General features: G+C 47.3%; 1 protein-coding gene across 1 annotated transcript; it reads left to right on the top strand.

The window, feature by feature from the left end:
- Positions 1 to 315: 315 nt before the first annotated feature.
- On the top strand, positions 316 to 14,457 carry Ino80c (INO80 complex subunit C). Its single transcript, XM_036204243.1, has 5 exons — positions 316 to 522; positions 6,369 to 6,479; positions 7,587 to 7,698; positions 8,654 to 8,721; positions 14,073 to 14,457. Exons 1-5 carry the CDS (start codon positions 370 to 372, stop codon positions 14,202 to 14,204), a joined length of 576 nt encoding a protein of 191 aa, XP_036060136.1. The 5' UTR covers positions 316 to 369; the 3' UTR covers positions 14,205 to 14,457.
- Positions 14,458 to 17,433: the final 2,976 nt, after the last annotated feature.

Genomic DNA, 17,433 nt, shown 5'->3' with positions numbered 1-17,433 from the left:
CCTCGGCTACAGGAGTTTGTGGCCAGCCTGGTCTACAGAGAGAGTTGCAGGACAGCCAGTGAGACCCAGTCTAAAAACCAAGAAAAAAAAAATTAATGGTTACTAAAAGATCAGATGCTCACTGGGGCCCTCCAGGAAGGTGCCCAGACCAAGGATCACAACCTCAAAGGCAGCCACAGCTCCACACCTTCCGACCCGGAAGAAACCCTTCTGAGCCCCGCCTCCTAGGAGCAGCCAGGGAGGAGTCCGTAAAGCTCCGGGAGAGCGCGGAGTCTCCCAGCATCAACACGGAAGTAAACTCCAGCCGGAAGTCCCAGGGCCGCCAGAGGAGGGGTGGGGGCGGGGAGCCGCGGGCGGACTGCGGGCAGGATGGCGGCTCAAATTCCAATCGTGGCTGCCACTTCTACCCCCACCATAGCCAGGAACAGCAAGAAGAGGCCAGCCAGCCCTTCCCACAACGGCAGCGGAGGGGGATACGGCGCCAGTAAAAAGAAAAAGCTGTCCGCCTCCGGCTTTGCTCAGGTACACGGACCGCAGCGCCCGGGGACGAGAGCGCATGCGCAGGCTCGAGAGGCGCCGAGGACGCTTGCGCGGGGCGGGGCGGGGAGGGACAGGGCGGGCCGGAGGGGAGGCTGGGGCGCGTGCGCAGTCCAGCGGGTGGTGAGGCTGGGTTCCCGCAGAGGCACATCATAATTCCTGGGGGGTAGTAGTATTCTTGAGTCATAGGTTGGACCTACGGCTTTGGTTAAAAAAAAAAAAAAGCACCCGCGTCATAGAGCAAAGTGGGAGGTTGTGATCGGTTCAGTAGAAGGGCCGCCCAGTTCTGTCAGGACTTGTTTTCTGTGTCTCTGCAAGGGAAGTTTGCGGGTTACCCATAGCCTGTCCCGCAGATCCCCGAGGGACAGTCTGAGGGGTCGTCCCAGTGTACAACGTGGAGGAATGCAAAGATGATGGAGATCTGCGGCTTCTCTCTTACACGTGCTAAGTCTGGAGGTTAAGAGGTTGAGGTCAAGCCGCGCGCGCCTGGGCGGTGGTGGCGCCCGCCTTTAATCCCAGCGCCCTGGAGGCAGAGGCAGGCGGATCTCTGCGAGTTCCAGGACAGCCAGGGGAACTACACAGAAACCCTGTCCCGACAAACCAGACAGACAGACAGACAGAAAGAAAGAGGTTGAGGTCAATGACGAACAGACTTCACTACAACTAGCGGAGACCAGCAGTGGTTTGTGGTCCCACTCCTGAGCGCTTTATAAGGATGGTTATGCTCCTCAGCTGGTGTGTTTGCCCAGCAACTCTGTTGGTAATTAGCACCTCCCACCCCTTTTAAGCATTTTATTGGGTTACTATGTTTGCATGCAACGAAACACACAAACCATGAACAGTCTCCAGATAAGAGCATTCTTGAGAGGCCCAGAGAATTCCTGCTGATCTTGTCCTCATGCCTCAGCCTTGCCGTTCTGTCACTGGGCTCTTTCCTTCCTGCCAGAAGTAACCAGGCTTCTGACATCTCCTTCCTCAATTAGCTTTGCTTACGTACCACCCCGCCCTCCCCGAAACAGGGTCTCTATGTAGTCCTGGCTGTCTTAGAACTTGCTGGATAGGCAAGGCTGCCCAGGAATTCATGACATCGCCTGTCTGAGTACTCCACACCTGGCTTGTTTGTTGGTTTTGTTGGTTTTTTTGGTTGTTTGTGGTGGTATTGTGTTCCCCGAAATATTGTGCACGCTAATAAACTTATCTGGGGTCAGAGAACAGGACGGATACAATATTAAACATAGAGGATAGGCAGTGGCACACGCCTTTAATCCTAGCATTCCAGAGGCAGAGATTTACGTGAATCTCTGTGTGTTCAAGGATACATCCAAGCATGGTGACTCATGCCTTTAATCCCAGGGAGTGATGGCAAAAACAGAAAGATATATAAGGTGTGAAGACCAGAAACTCAAAGCATTTTGGCTGGTTAAGCATTCAGGCTTCGAGCAGCAGTTCAGCTGAGAGCCATTGGGATGAGGACACAGAAGTTTCCAGTCTGAGGAAACAGGATCAGCTGAGGAACTGACAAGATGAGGTAGCTGTGGCTTGTTCTGTCTCTCTGATCATTCAGCGTTCACCCCATTAACTGGCTGAGTTTTATTTTATTAACAAGACTCTTTAAAATTCCTGCTACAGTTGTTTGTTTTTTGAAACAGGATCTTATTATGTTTCTCAGGCTGGCTTAGAACTCAGTATGTTTGCAAGTTGGCCTCAAATTGCTGACCCTCCTGTTTCAGGCTCCTGAATGTTGAGGTTACAGGCATGCACTATCATGCCCAGCTCTGTTATGTACTCCTCATTTGAGTGTTCTTGAGCTGTATCGTGTGTATTCTCTTGTAGTGTCCATAATGTGATTTAATGTTCATTTTACCGAGACCAAACAATGTAGTCACTACATTAGGATGAGTTTTTGTTTCTTTGTGTTTCTTTTCTTTTCTTTTTTTTTTTTTTTTTCATTCAGAGTCCAACAGTGTAGCCCCTGCTGGACCTAGAACTTATGGTATATAGACCAGGCTAGCCTTGAACTCACAGAGATCCATCTGCCTCCCAGTGCTGGGACTAAAGACCTGTTTTACCACGCCCTGTTCTTTGTGGACCACTTTCGGTTTGAGACAGGATCGTCTAGCTATGTAGACCTTGCTGGCCTGGAAATCACTGTGTAGCCCAGACTGGTCTTGTGGCAGTCTTCCTGCCTCAGCCTCCTCATTCCTGGTATTACAGGTATGTACTACCACACCTGGGCTTAGTAAACGTTTCTTTCCTTTTCTTTTTTTCCAACCTTTTGAGACAGTCTTGCTGCATAGCCTAGACTGACTGTAAATTCACTATATACCCCAGGCTGGGCTTCTTAGTACAGATTACTAGTAGATATTTCTGTGTTTGATTCTTTTTGTTTGTTTTTTTGTTGTTTTGTTTTTAGAGACCGAGTTTCTCTGGGTAGCCCTGACTGTAGTGGAACTCTATAGTCCAGGCTGCCCTTTAACTCAGAGTTCAAATGCCTCTGCCTCCTCAGTGCTGGGATTAAAGTTGTGAACCCCCCCCCCCCACCCCAGGCTGCTACATTTGGTTCTTAAATGATGACAAAACCCACCATCCCCTTTCTTTTAAAAACACCACAGGAGAAGACAAGGTTGTCCTGAAGTCTGAGTCCCAGCTATGAGGGCTGCTGTTGGCAGAAGCCATTTGTTTGGATTCTGCAGTTCAGCAGAGGCGGGTGGAGGCCCTGGGCCTTGCTGCCTCCAGTGTGTCACAGAAAGAGTAGTACCTCTTCCCTGGGACTCACACCATCTTCTTTAGTAATGAGAGAGGGCATAGCCCTCAGTTCTAGGCACTACTTCCCCATCTGTGTCATGGGCCTTTCGTGTCTGGGGCTGGATACCCATCTCTCAAGTCTCTTAGGGTTAGCGTACTTTCACAACATGGAAACTGGAGATCGGTGTCCATCTTACTTTATTGCCGCAGAGCGTCGTAGACTTGATTTCCCCTCTGACTAACGGCCTTCCTGTCATCCTGACTCAGGACTGACTCGGAGACTGTGAGTGAGAGGAAGGGAGGAATAAGGGTGGAGTAACATGGGAGTGGGGTTGAAGAGGCAAACAGGAACCAGTATGACTCCTGGGGTTTCCCCGGCTAGAGATGGCATAGAACCCTCCACTGTTGGAGAAGCGGTAGCCCTTCCGTAATACAGAGTAAGTGCTCTACCACAGAGCTACTTCCCAGACTGCCATTCCCTCCTGGACTCTTCCCTAGGCTGCTGCCCAGAACAGCAAGCTCTGGCCACCCACACCCCGATTACAGTCAACAGAAAGAAGCACTTTGTTTCGTGGGGTGACCTCTCCCTGGTAGAACTTTACATCCTCCTGTATCATCCACACTGACTTGCTGCAGTGAGTGCCTTTCACAGGGGCTCTGGAGACACTCCACCCATCCCCATCTCGGGAAATAGCATTGCCCCTGGAGGATGGGGCCGTGGACTTGGCCACACTCTGTCCCCGGCACTCTTGTTGCTGTCGGAGGTGTTAAGGCCCTGGTTTGTTTGTTTATTTGTTTGCTTGTTTTTTCTCTTTAGCCCCTTTGCTTCCTTAGCTTTTCAGCTTGTTCGTCCCAGATGACCCCCCTCCTCCTACCTGGCAGGCCTCCAGAGATCCTCCACTTGCCTCTAATTAGCAGCTTGTCCTTTCTCCTGTGCCCTGGATCACAGCCTCTTCAAACATGGATTTCAGGGAGACTGGCTCGGTGAGAAGTGCTGATGTAGGGGTGCACTTTCATGTACTCACAAATAAACAGAAAAATATAAGATCGATTTCGGGGTCAGTTTCTTTTTTTTTGTTTTTTTCGAGACAGGGTCTCTGTGTAGCCCTGGCCATCCTGGAATTTGGTCTGTAGACCAGGCTTGCTTCAAACTCAGAGATCCACCTGCCTCTGCCTCTTGAATGCTGGGATTAAAGACGTGCACTACCACCTCTCAGCCTCAGTGAGTTTCTTTTTTTTTTTTTTTTTAGATTTATTTATTTATTATGTATACAGAAGAGGGCACCAGAGCTCATTAGAGATGGTTGTGAGCCACCATGTGGTTGCTGGGAATTGAACTTAGGACCTCTGGAAGAGCAGTCAGTGCTCTTAACCTCTGAGCCATCTCTCCAGCCCCGTGAGTTTAAGGCTTAAAAGTTTTGCCTAATGCTGGGAAGATTGGAGTGATGGAGGATGACGGGAGAGCAGTCCACACTAAGGAGTGGTGTAAGCAGAGTAGAGGAGTCCAGGCCCGTGCAGAGACCTGGGGGAGGAGTTTGGGAAGGTGTTTGAGGAGAGACCTTTCTGAGATCTGTTGTGAATTGCCCTTTCTTCCCATTCTGTTCCTGTCAGATATATCACAGAGAGGGCACACACACACACACACACACGCCCCCATGTACGCACACGCATGCATGCACGCACACCTTATAGAGTTACATGTGCACTTTCTCAGGAACACAATCTTCACTCCTAGCTAAGCACCCAACAGAAATGAAAACATGACAGCTGTTCTCGTTTGATGTCTTTCTTTTGGAGGAGGTTTTGTTTGGGGCAGGATCTCACTGTGTAGCTTACATAACAGACCTATTATGTAGACCAGGCTGGTCTCAAACTCACAGAGATTTGCCTGCTTCTGTCTCCCAAGTGCTGAGATTGAAAGCGTATGTTACCATACCTGGAATAGTTTGATTTCTGTTTCTGTGATAAGCACCATGACAAAAAGTAACTCATGGTAGGAAAGGTAGGTGGCTATGTATGACAGCCCTGTTAATTGCACATTGAAAACAGACCAAATGTTCAACAGAAAAATGGATAAATAGGTTCTAACACATCCATGTAGTGAATTCTACTCTGCTGAGAAAGAGGGGAATTGGTGAAGTTAACCACAAGCCATATGAAGGCATCAAAACTCCATTCTGACCTAAAGAAGCTAGGTACAAGTCACATACGGTCAGATTTCTCTTGGAAGAAGCTCTGGAAGAAGTGGAAGTGATGTAGAAGAATCAGAACATTGGTTGCCCTTGGGACTGGAAGGGATTGTCCAAGAAGGGACAAAAGAGTGTTCTGGGATGGTGGGTGTATTCGGTGTCTTGGAAAGGATTTGGTGGTTCCAGTGTCAATATTGGAAACTCAGCGAACCTCTACCTGAATTTCACTCTGCAAAGACAATGCCTCTGTTCTTAAAATGTTTAAGACATCATTCTTCCTTCTGCCTCTTTTCTCTTGTGATTGTTAGTGTAAAGGTTTGTTTTAAGACTGTTTGACCAGACGCTGCATTCCAGCTACAGCCAGTGGGCCCACGTCCTTCCAGCTCCCTCTCCGTTTTCAGACTTACCATGTCCCCTTGTCCCCAAGTGCAGACTAGCTCCAGCCTGGGTTTTCTGGCCACATTAGACCCTCGAGATCCAGACTCTAAGGCCAGCCTTCCTATTTCAAGACACAGTTGACAAGATCATCAAGATATAAGGACTATGTGGCATCATGGAATAAATTTAAATCGAAAAGTTGTGTGCTGTGTAGCCTTGAACCAGTCCTCCTGTGCCTCAGTTTTCTGTAAGATGGGGATAATCGCACCTCCTTAGCAGCTGTCCGAATTCATGAGACTAGGACAGCCATCCCTGAGCTTGGCACTAGGGGAACCAGGAAGCCTGGCACCTGGGGTCCCGCTGTGTCTGCAGCGATTCTTGCTTACACAGATAGTGTTCCCAGCCTCCAGGGCAGGCTACCTGCTGAAGTCCTGGACCCTTGCATGTCTGTCGTATTGAGAGCAGACATGAGGAGCCCATCTGGCTTCAAAGATTTTGTTTTCCTTTCTGTGTTTTAAGGGTGTCAGCATTGAAGCCATGGATGAGAATAAAATGGCCTCCTCTGATTTTAGTTCCGGGCCTGTGGAAAAAGCTGCCAAACCGCTGCCGTTTAAGGATCCCAACTTCGTGGTAAGCATGTAAGGTGTTATACAAATATGGAGGTGGATAGCTGTACCTCGGCCTCGGACGTAGCTGGGCCTGAGGTGGATCTGAAGTTCCCTTCTCCCTCAGTCCCATTTGCTGTCCCCTCCCATGGGCTGTTGACCACGGGTAGGAAGGCGGGGGTGGAATATGGGATGGGACTGGAAAGGCCCTTCATGATCTCCCGGTGTGCCAGGCCTTTTCAGAATTCCCCAGAGGATTATTTTGAGGATGCATCTTTTCCATGATTGTTATTGGCCTTAAATTTTAAAAGAAGCTTGAAATAGTTAACTAAAATAGGAGCACCCCTCACTAATTCCTTTAAATACCTTTCATTCACAAGGGCAATATTAAGTAATCAGCTTTAGTGACCCAAATTATACCCTTAAAGGTTTATTTTTTTAATTAATGAGTCTTGGCAATCCATTGTAACTGGGGTCTGCAAATGTGTTAGTAGTCTTTTCCATTTTGCTTTTTAATCTTTATAGCATAAAAAGAAATTTCCAGAAGGCTTGCCATACCATGATTGAAGCCTGTTTGGGTTTTCCAGGACCACTAGTGATTAGGAGTCAGAGTGACACACCCTCAGAGGGCAGTTTAGAGATGTAATCTCGAGATGAAATCCAACTTTGTGGTAAACTTATTTTAAAGGGATGAGATCATAAGTGAATTCAACTAGGTTGAGCCCAGTGAAGAATTTGCTTTCCTGTGTGCGTGCTGAAAAATAGCCATTTATCTCTGTTCTGTCACCAGCAAACCGGTGCGTTCAGACAGCCCCCGAACTATGTCCTCTGTTTGCTTATTTATAGTTTTGCTTATTTGTTTCTTAGGGTCTCTTATAGCCCAGGCTGGCCTCAAACTCATCCTGTAACTGAGGCTGGCCTTGAACTCCCAATTCTGCCTCTGCTATGAATAGCTAAAAACTATGTTCTTTTAACAAAGATTGAAGTGTACAGTGAGGTATTTTCCAAGGTCTCAGCAGCACAGATAGTTGCGTCCAGACTGAGAGGTGCTGGCATCTCTCTCGGGCGAGGCGTCAGGCTTCCTAGGCACATCTTCCACTGACTCTTCTCTTCAACCCACTTTTAATTCCAGCACTCTGGCCACGGCGGTGCAGTAGCTGGCAAGAAGAACAGAACCTGGAAGAACCTCAAACAGATCCTGGCTGCTGAAAGGGCGTTGCCGTGGCAACTGAATGATCCTAACTGTGAGCTGTCTAGAGCCTTCCCTGTGTTTGTAATGCAGACGGGAACTTCCCTACAACAAGCCTACGTTATTTGCTCGTGTTTGTGTTATTGCGGGGAAAATGTTCTCAGCCCGAGAACTGTACAGTGGCATCCGTCCAGGGATATTATGCATGCAGTTCCCTTTTCACAGAGTCTGTGCTGAGTCTGTTTGTGTGTGTTGTCACGGGTGTGTGGTTTGCTAAAGCCACTTAAATGTCACTAGGTCATACTACAATTTCAGTCTGGAGAAGTAGATCCCACCATGATAATGAAGGTGTTCCTATTAGACCTCTCATTTAAAGATCCACTCTTTAAATTTGTGTTCACAAACAACGTAGCCCACCTGTAATGTGAGATTCGGGAGAATCTCCAGCAAGCAGCTCACAGGCCACACACTTACTCTCTGAGTAAGTACCTCCTGCTGTAATATGTCCAGACCTGGGCAAAACCCCTTAGATGTTCTGCTCAGCTACCCTGGAAACTTGAGGTTCCAGGATCTCTCCACCTCCTGTCCTGCTGTGCGTCTTTCATGGGGTGACTCAGATGGTGACAAGTTAGTCATCTGGGTGTGGACCGCTTGAGCCTGGGTGTGCGGATCCAGTTAGTGGCTGTGTGGCCTCTCATCACCAGGAGCCTGTTTTAGCCGGAGACTATGAAATAGCTTGTGGGTAGACGAACCTGGCAGTTCCACTGGGGTAGCTTGTCTCTGGCGGCAGGGCAGGGCCCTAGCTGAGGCCTGCACTTAGTCTGTGACATGCTGTGTTGTTTTGGAGGTACCTCCCTTACTTCCCTGGTTAACCCCTAGAGGCTTCTGTAAGTGTGGAATCACAAAGGAAAACTTCAGGACCATTATCAGGTGTTAACTTAGAATAAAGGAGAAGGAATTAGGATATTTTGAAGGTTATTTGATCGTCTCTTTTCTTTTCTTCTTTTCAGACTTTAGTATTGATGCTCCCCCATCCTTTAAGCCAGCTAAGAAGTATTCCGATGTTTCAGGTCTTCTTGTGAGTATAATTACATCTGTCTACGTTAGTATTAAATATAAGATTTTACAGTCATGTGTGTCTAAACTGTTGGTCTTTCCTGGAGTTCAGGCTGTGGCCTGAGTGTCTGTGTGGGTAGTCTGGAGAAGCCATTGAGCCAGAAAACAAGACAGAATTTTCACTTCTTTTTTTCTCCTGATAGTTAACTGTATGAGACAACATGAATGAAACGACCATTTCTATGTTTACTCTTAAGGTTTTAAAATACTAATTTCACACAATTGGTGGTACTTTTAAAAAAATATTCTGGGCTGATGACATAGCTCAGTGTAGAGCACCTGCCTAGCATGCCCAATACCATCGAGTGAATCTTTAAGTCAGAACAGACAAGCACAAGTTTCTAAACCTTTTCTCAAGTGAAGTAGTGTATGTAACCCACATATCTAAAAGAGCCGGATCCCCTCTCTCCATGTGGTCTCTGTGGAGCTGGGCCTCTGTGGCCCTCTCTAGCCGACGCCATGATCCCTCCAATGCTTCTCCAGCAGAGCTGGAGGGCAGGGATTGAGGCAAGTGCTGACACCCGGGCACTGGGTGCCAAACAGAGTGCCTGCAGAACCTGCAGAGGAATTCCAGCTCACCCTCATCCTTCTTCATCTCTTGTAAATTTGAAAAGTGAAGTTTTCCTGCAGATTATAGAAGTGATGAAGCATACTACTTCTAGAATTTACCTGGATGTCATTTCAATGCTTTGCAGTTTAATGAGGATAACTGACTCCACCATCTGTCACAAACTGGCCGGATTAATTCTATACATTATACCAGGAAAACTGCTGCTTCTGTCATTGTATAATCTCCTCTCTCAGCTCCTCGTCCTTTTTGTTGTTCTGTCTGAATTCATATAGCTACATGCTTGGGTTAGGGTGTTTGTTCTTCAGAAGGCCCATTTGCTGTGAACTTAGGCCCCAGTATGGTGGTGGTGAGCCAGTTAAGAGGTGGGCCTGATGAACTAATGATGCTTCTTAAAAATGGATCCCATGTGGGTCAGATGCCACAGGAATGGAGGGAGGAATGCAGGAGAGGGCTGTCATGAAAAGAGCCTCTTTTTCCTCTCTCTTTGCTTGTACATGTGCCTTTCCTGTGCATGGCCTGTTCTCGTCACACCATGTTGAAATGCAGCCAGGTAGGGCTCTCACCAGGATGCCAACTCTGAGTGCTAAGTTTCTTTTCTTCCTTAAAACATACATAAACACACACACACACACACACACACACACACACACACACACACACACACGTAAAGGTATTTTGCCTGCATTTGTGTGTGTGCATCGTCTGTGCTTGCTGCCCTCTGAGAACCCCTGGAGCTGGATATCCAGCAGCTGCCCCTAATCTTTGAGCCGTCTCTCATTTCTTTATAAAGCATCCAGGCATGTTTGGATAGCAGCCCAGAATGAACTAGAACACCATTCCAGCTTTCTTTGTGTGCAAGTTTGCATGGCACATCTTTCATGAGTGTTTTGCCTTTGTCTGTATCTTTGTATCTAGAATGAGTTTCTTCTAGAGAGGGCCTTGCTTTGTACCCACCTGACCGTGTGACTCCAGATGATAGCATCATGTGGTTCACATTTCAGTGACCATAATTGTAGGTGTGTAATTGGAATTTTCTTTGGGCTGCCAACCAGCTCCCAAATAAAGACACAGAGACTTATTATTAATTATGAACGCTCGGCCTTAGCTTAGGCTTGTCATGCTCTTTTAACCTAATTTAACCTGTTTCTCTTCATCTATGTTTTACCTCGGGGTTTTATACCTTTCTTTCATTCTGTATGTCCTGCCTCCTCCATGTCTGGCTGGCTGGCCCCCATTGTCTCCTTTCCTTTCTTCCTTTCTTTCCAAGCCTAAATTCCCCCTCCTACTTACTCTCCTTCCCCAGAATTACCCCCTATACCTCCTTCCTCACTGTTGGCTGTTTGCTTTTTATTTAGATCAAACAGGTACCTTAGGCAGACAAGGTAAAAACAGCAACATATCTTTACATAATTAAACAAATGAAACACATCTTTACATAGTTAAATAAATATTCCGAAACGTGGGTGAACTTAATCTGGTTTTTTTTTTTCCGTCTGTGTACCTTTATTCCTTATTTGGTTGTCTTTCGGTCTAATTCGGCACTTTTAAACGCTTTGGAACAGTTTTAGGTTACAGTAAAACTGAGAGACTGATCCAGGGGGGGTTCCCACAGGCTCCAGATTTCGCTCATTCTCTTCTTAACGTCTGTGGTGCATTTGTTATGATTAGTGACCCACTAGAGATGGCGTTGTTACCACAGTTTATTTTAATTTTCCTAGTTTGGGGCCAGGTGTAGCCCAGTGATAAGCTTTGCTGCCTCACTCACGTGCATAGGGTGGTTGGATCCTCAGTACCACCAGCTGAGAAGGAGAGGGAGCGGGAAGGGCAGGCCGGGAAGAGGAGGGAGGTGAAGAAAAAAAGCTAAATTTCCTTAGATTTTGCCCAAGCCTAGTGTCCTGTCTTGTCTAGGATACCATATCATATGTAGTTGTGATAACTTTTAGACCACTTTTAACTCTGGCAGATTCTCAGATTTTCCTTGTTTTTGGCAACTTTGTCACAGGATTCTGTTTGTGTTGTTTTGAGACAGGTGGTCCTCTGGCTGTACTTCTCTAGCTAGTCCTGAACTCCTGAGCTCACGTGATCCTCTGCCTCAGCCACATAAGTGCCAGGTTAAAGGTGGATGCCCACAGCTGGCTGCTGGTCAGATTCTATAGAGTGCTCCTGTGGAACCGTGTCACGTGCTTTCTCACGAGGGTGCCAGGCTAACTGGGCACTTAATTTTATGTATGCCCCCTTTAAAAAAGCTGAATGCTTGCCCTCCTGGACCCAGTGCTCATCTTCCCTACCATGAACTTATTTTCAGCACTACCCTGCTTTGTCTGGAGTGTGGGGCTCTTGTCCTAATTCCCAGTGCATTCTTGCTCTTAGTTGCCATGTTTACTGTGTGTAAGACAACACACAATAGGCTGCCATTTGTTCTTGCTCCGGTTATCTCTTAGAGAAACAAAATTTTTAAAGAATTTTTTTGTTTATTCTATTTCCAGCTTTTTGTCACTGGGTTGAGTGTGTCCGTCTAGCAATCCGACCCCGCAGCTTTTTACTGGAGTTACTTCCTGCCTCCCTGGTGACTGCTGTTTTCTCGGTCAATGGTCTTGCCTGTTGGATGTGTACATCACTCATTTCAGTAGTTGTCTGAGGCAGGAAAGCTGGTGTGACCCCAGTCACTGTTGGGTCCTGAAATGGGAATCTGGCCCAGTGTTAATTTGAGCAGCTAGAGTCATGGTTTATGAACAGACTCAGAAGCCGGGCCCTTGGCATGTCCACTTTCTCCTCAACCATGGCTAGCAGCTGTGATCCGCTCCAGTGCTTCTCACCTGTGAAGAGGCATAGCATCATTTTAAAGAACATTATTCCAGACCTCTGGGGCATCAGCAGAGGTCTTGCCATACACACACACACACTACCTCAACTCTGAATATAAGAATTAAGGACATATGAAAAACCCTACTCCCAAACCACTGAGTCCTTTAAAAGAAGTGTGGAAAAGCCAGGCAGTGGCAGAGGAAATACGTGTGATCAGGCAAGTGTGCAACCTCACTGGTACTGGAAAAAGACCATCAGGTGGAAGGACTGAGAAAGTTTGGTTGTATAGTCAGCCTGGATGTAAAGAAATTGTGCGTTCATACACTGCTCTTTGGGAGTAGCAAGAGTATTGATGCAGCTCCCTTGAATGACTGTTTGGCAATTTTTCTTCTTAAAAAACAAACAAACAAAAATCTATGACCTGCAATTTGCCTTCTCTGCAGCTCCCTGAAGAAATAGGATGTGCAAGGAACTTAGGAAGAAATGTTTCTGGGAGACTGTTAGCAAAGTGGTTGGAGGTCCCATGAAAGTCTTTCGTTGAGATGTGTTCCTGTTATTCTGTGAACCAGATCCATGTGGAACAACATGGGTGAAGCTCCAGGGTACATTCTTGACTAGAAGATGCCAAGCGGTGTGGGTTGTATGGTAAAAACTCATCCCCCCCCCCCCCCCCGCCTTGGTTTGTTTAGTAAGGTATAAATTTTGAAAGTAAAGGATCCTTTCATTCTGTGAAATGCTTTAATTTTATTTTTCAGATGACAGGCTAGTTCATCTTGTTTGGGAAACAAGGAGGGGACAGGAGGAAGGCATGGATATGTGTGTGTGTGTGTGTGTGTGTGTGTGTGTGTGTGTGTGTGTGAGAGAGAGAGAGAGAGAGAGAGAGAGAGAGAGAGAGAGAGAGAGAGAGACCGACCTGTATTTTACAAAGCTATGATGCATGTTGTTGTAGAGGCTCCTGGGAGGTTGTGAACACTACCTGTCATCCTCAAGTTGGGGCAAGGCATAAGCAGTGTGCTGAGTCCCCATGGGCAGGCCGCCTGTCTTCTTCCAGTCTCACGGGACAGTCCAGAGGAGGGTGGGATATTCTTTGCGCATCTGGCTCAGGGATTCAGTTTGGCTTACTCTTTTCTATTCAGAGCACAGCATGATGGCTCCTGGGTCCATTCTGTTCCAGGGTTTGTTTGTGATCATTTTGTCTGTGCCTCAAGACCTCAGTATTCTAAATCGTTTATATAGCAGCCTTCTTGGTGTGAGGTGTGAGCTCGAGCGGCCAGCTCAGCGCAGTGTGGTGGTAGGAGTGAGGCTGCCTGCCGCATATGGAGCCACAGTGAGGCTGAATCATAGGTTATCTGTGGAGCCAGAGAATCCAAGCCAGATTCCTGTTGCATCCTCCTGAGGAGGTGAGGGTGGCGTGCCCTGCCAGAGCTCACCTAAATGCTGCACAGCCACAAGCTCTCCGAAACGCTTTGTTACGATTTTCCACATCAAGCCTTTCCCTCTGTTGCTGTCATCAAAGGAAACGTAATCCACAGGAGACAGCATCGGGCAGCATCCCTTCCCGGCCGTAGGTTTCTCTCTGCCCCTGGCCTTGAACCTCAGAAACGGTGAGAGATGTCCGCTTAGGACTGAGCACTCGGCTGTCACTTATACTGTCAGCGCTGGGACCAGTTTAAGTCTCTGCAGAGGTGGGAGTTGGAAGGCAGGGGTATGTGATCATTAGGAAATGAGTTTTGGATCTGATGGGCTCTTCCTCTTCCTCCAGACTGTCCCCCGGAGTGTTCCTCCTTGCCAAAGTGAGCAATTTAGTGTTCTTGGTGGCAGTGGAACATAACAGAGATGTGTTTTACATTGAGTAAAGTAGAAAAAGATTAAAGTTTGTGCTTAAAATATCTCCACCAACAACTTTCTGTCCTTCCCTCTGCCTGCTTCCCACCCAGGCCAACTACACAGACCCTCAGAGCAAGCTGCGCTTCAGCACCATCGAAGAGTTCGCCTACATTCGCAGGCTGCCGTCTGACGTGGTCACAGGCTACCTGGCCCTGAGGAAGGCCACGAGCATCGTTCCCTGAGCCCGAGGAGTGGAGACGAGGAGGAAGTGGCCTCCAACCCAGGCTCTGCACTTGTGATTTTGTTTCGTGGAAACAGACATGTTCTGCTGTCAATCTGAGAGTGTCAGCTCTGGGCCTTGGAAAGAATGTCTGGCTTATACCATGAAGGTCTTTCTGGCTTTTTTTTTCTTCATTCTCATACTTCAGATGTTGACTCAAGTAAAAATGGTTTGATAAGAAAATACAGTAAAATTGTGCTTTTAGATTACCTCAAGCAAGTCCCTGAATTTTATTTGCAAGTTTCGAACGTTCGGCCAACATTTTCAAAGAATGTGCAACGAAGACCCAGTTCTTGATTGTCCTGGAGACTAGCAAGCATGCTGGCCTTTCCCCGGATCAGAAGCGTCTGTCTGTCTGTTTTCTACTATGCTGACAGGAGTTTGGAAATTTTGAATGACTTTACCCAGCCTGGCATGCCTGCTGGCAATTTGTCTCTGCTACATGGTGAATTGAGGCACAGGCCTCCAGGGCCCAAAGGATAAATTCAGCTCTTAAAAGGAAAAGTAATTAGCCAGATCAAAGAAACAGATTTTGGAGCTTAGCACTTAAGATCACTAGTTGCTTTTGTAGAGGACCCAGATTTGGTTCCTAGCACTCACGCAGTGACTCACAACTATCTCTAACCCCAGTTCCAGGACATCCAATACCCCCTCCTGACCTCTGAGCACACCGGGCATGCACATACATACATGCAGGCAAACCGTCATACATATAAAAATAATACCTTTTTTAACAATCGTATTTTCTTCTTCAGACCAAACTGATGTCCAAGCTGCTCTGAGTCCTTCTAACACACGCTGCATGTCTTCATTACAGGAGACGAGCCATGAGGTGTACTTCAGAGTGCCCAGACGTTAGAGATGCACCTTGCGGAGCTGGGGGGAGGAAGGCTGTGCACTGTAGTTGCTTCCCTTGTAATGACCTAATGCCTGGCAAGAGAAATACACGGCCCTTGCTGTGGGAAAGGCGTGACAGCGGGAGCAGGAGTCAGTTGGCCACACTGCATCCATGGTCACATAGCAGAGAACAGATAGGAAGGCTGGACTATAACACCTCAAGGCCTGCCTCTAGTGACCCACTTCCTCCTGAGGGGCTCCACCACCGTGGCACAACTCAACCTTCCAAAACTTTGCCTGCCACCCACCACTGGGCACCAAGCACTCACATGTATTTATGTTGAAATCACTACACCATGTCTCCCGAGTTAAAGCATGTGTCCATCCTGACTTCGAGTGTGTTTTGTAACTGATGATGGTACCTAACAGAGGACCAAACTAACTCCCATCAGATATCACTGTTTTCTGAACCCGTGCCTCTTAGGAAGAGGCGTTCCATCATCAACTAGCACAGGTGCCCTATGGAGAGGTCACAAATGATGCCTTCTTATATGAAACAATGTTATTTCTAATAATGTTCTCATCTGAGAGAAGGTGAGCCTTATTTGGATCTTGGTTCAAACAAAAAGCTTGAAATATTTCTGAGACAATTATAAACTTGATAGATTTTGATGTGTGAAGATATATAGGGATATTTATGAATAATTTTGATTGGAATGCTGGTGTCATAATGTTAAAAGGTTCATATTTTAGAGACAAAGGCTAACTTAACATTAATGGACACAGCAATATGATAACTGATGTGTTCTAGGACGATGTGGGAGAGAGGAAATGGATGGAAGTAGTGTTGAAACCAGATTGGCCGCGAGTCAACTATTGTGTACTAAGTACACGGAAGTTCATTACATCATTCAACTCTGTATGTATTTTAATTTCTCCATAATAAACTTAACAAGGACGTGGTGTTTTTATTACTAGCAGTTGAATAGAGAAAATACCCAGTTTCTAAAGCTTCTCACACAAAGGGCCGATTAGGGAGAAAGAGCCACAAGACAGTGACACTGTCCTATCCGCGCTCCGAATCGAGGTCATCTTTGCTCTGCTGTCTTGGAGTCAGAGCTGTGGGTCAGCTTTCTGTCGCTGTGACAGAAACACCTGAAAAGTTAGCACACTCATGATCCAATCACCTGGAAGTGAGCCACCATCGGGGACCAAGCCTTCAATGCATAAGCCTTTTGTGGGAGTGGGGACATTGGCAGCTTCTTGGGTATAGTAAATCATAGGAGACAGGGCTTGGCTTTCTGTGGCTTGGGGAAACACCTGTCAATCGTATTCCTGACAGAAGCTGCACGTGAAGTCTGGAATCTGTGGGCACAAATCCAGCTGGTCCGTCTCTACAGAACTTCCCAGACAGCTGGGTGAAGAGCACAGCAGGAACAGTTGAACCGATACATTCAGAACATCGGATCCAGTGTCTGGCATTGCCCCTGAAGGGACTTTTTCTTTAGAAAGACCAGAAGCTCATCTTTATCTCTAGCCAGCAGCTTCCTCCCTTTTGTTGTCCAGAGAGATAACAGTCATCAAGGCCCCGGGCTGGCTTGCCGCAAAAAGCCCTTGTGATATTCCACATTACGAAACCCCAGGCTGCACTCACCAGCGTTCATCCTGCAAACACAGGAGGAAATTGGATCTTCAAAGCGCCAAGCACAGGCAAGCTGTAGGGGTGAAAGGAACGGCCGACCCTGGACTTCAGCTGGCCTTGTGCCTGACTGAGAAAGGAGGGGAGGAGACACTCATAGTTAGGGTTTCTGGGGCCGTGATGAGGCACCGTGACCAAGGCAGCTTGGGGAGGAAAGGTTCATTTCAGCTTACACATCCAGGTAATGATCCGTCACTACGGGAAGTCACTGGAGGCAGGAGCTGATGCCGAGGCCATGGAGAATTGCTGCTCACTAGCTTGCTCCCCATGGCTTGCTCAGCCTGCTTTCTTATAGAACCAGGACCAGCAGCCCAGGGAAGACTGCACTCACAATTGGGCTGGGCTCTCCCCCATCAACCACTAATTAAGAAAATGCCCCACGGGCTTGCCTGCAGCTCTATCTTCAGAGGCATTTTCTCAGTTGAGGTTCCCTCCTTCAGATAACTCTAGCGTGTGTCAAGTTGGCATGAAAAAATAGCCAGCACCGGCATCTGTTGAGTCTCCAACTGCCTGATCGGATGAGCTTTCCGGCTCAGCACTCAGACGTGGGCTTGAGTTACATTTTCTTCCACTTCTTCAACTGACCAACCCTGTTGCCTAGGCCCGTGTCTAGTTCAGTCTTAAATTCTTAATCCTTCCTAAAATGCACATCCTG

This window comes from Onychomys torridus, chromosome 13 (assembly GCF_903995425.1).
Source record: "Onychomys torridus chromosome 13, mOncTor1.1, whole genome shotgun sequence".
NCBI lineage: Eukaryota > Metazoa > Chordata > Mammalia > Rodentia > Cricetidae > Onychomys > Onychomys torridus.
This window is presented reverse-complemented; position numbering and strand designations above follow the sequence as displayed.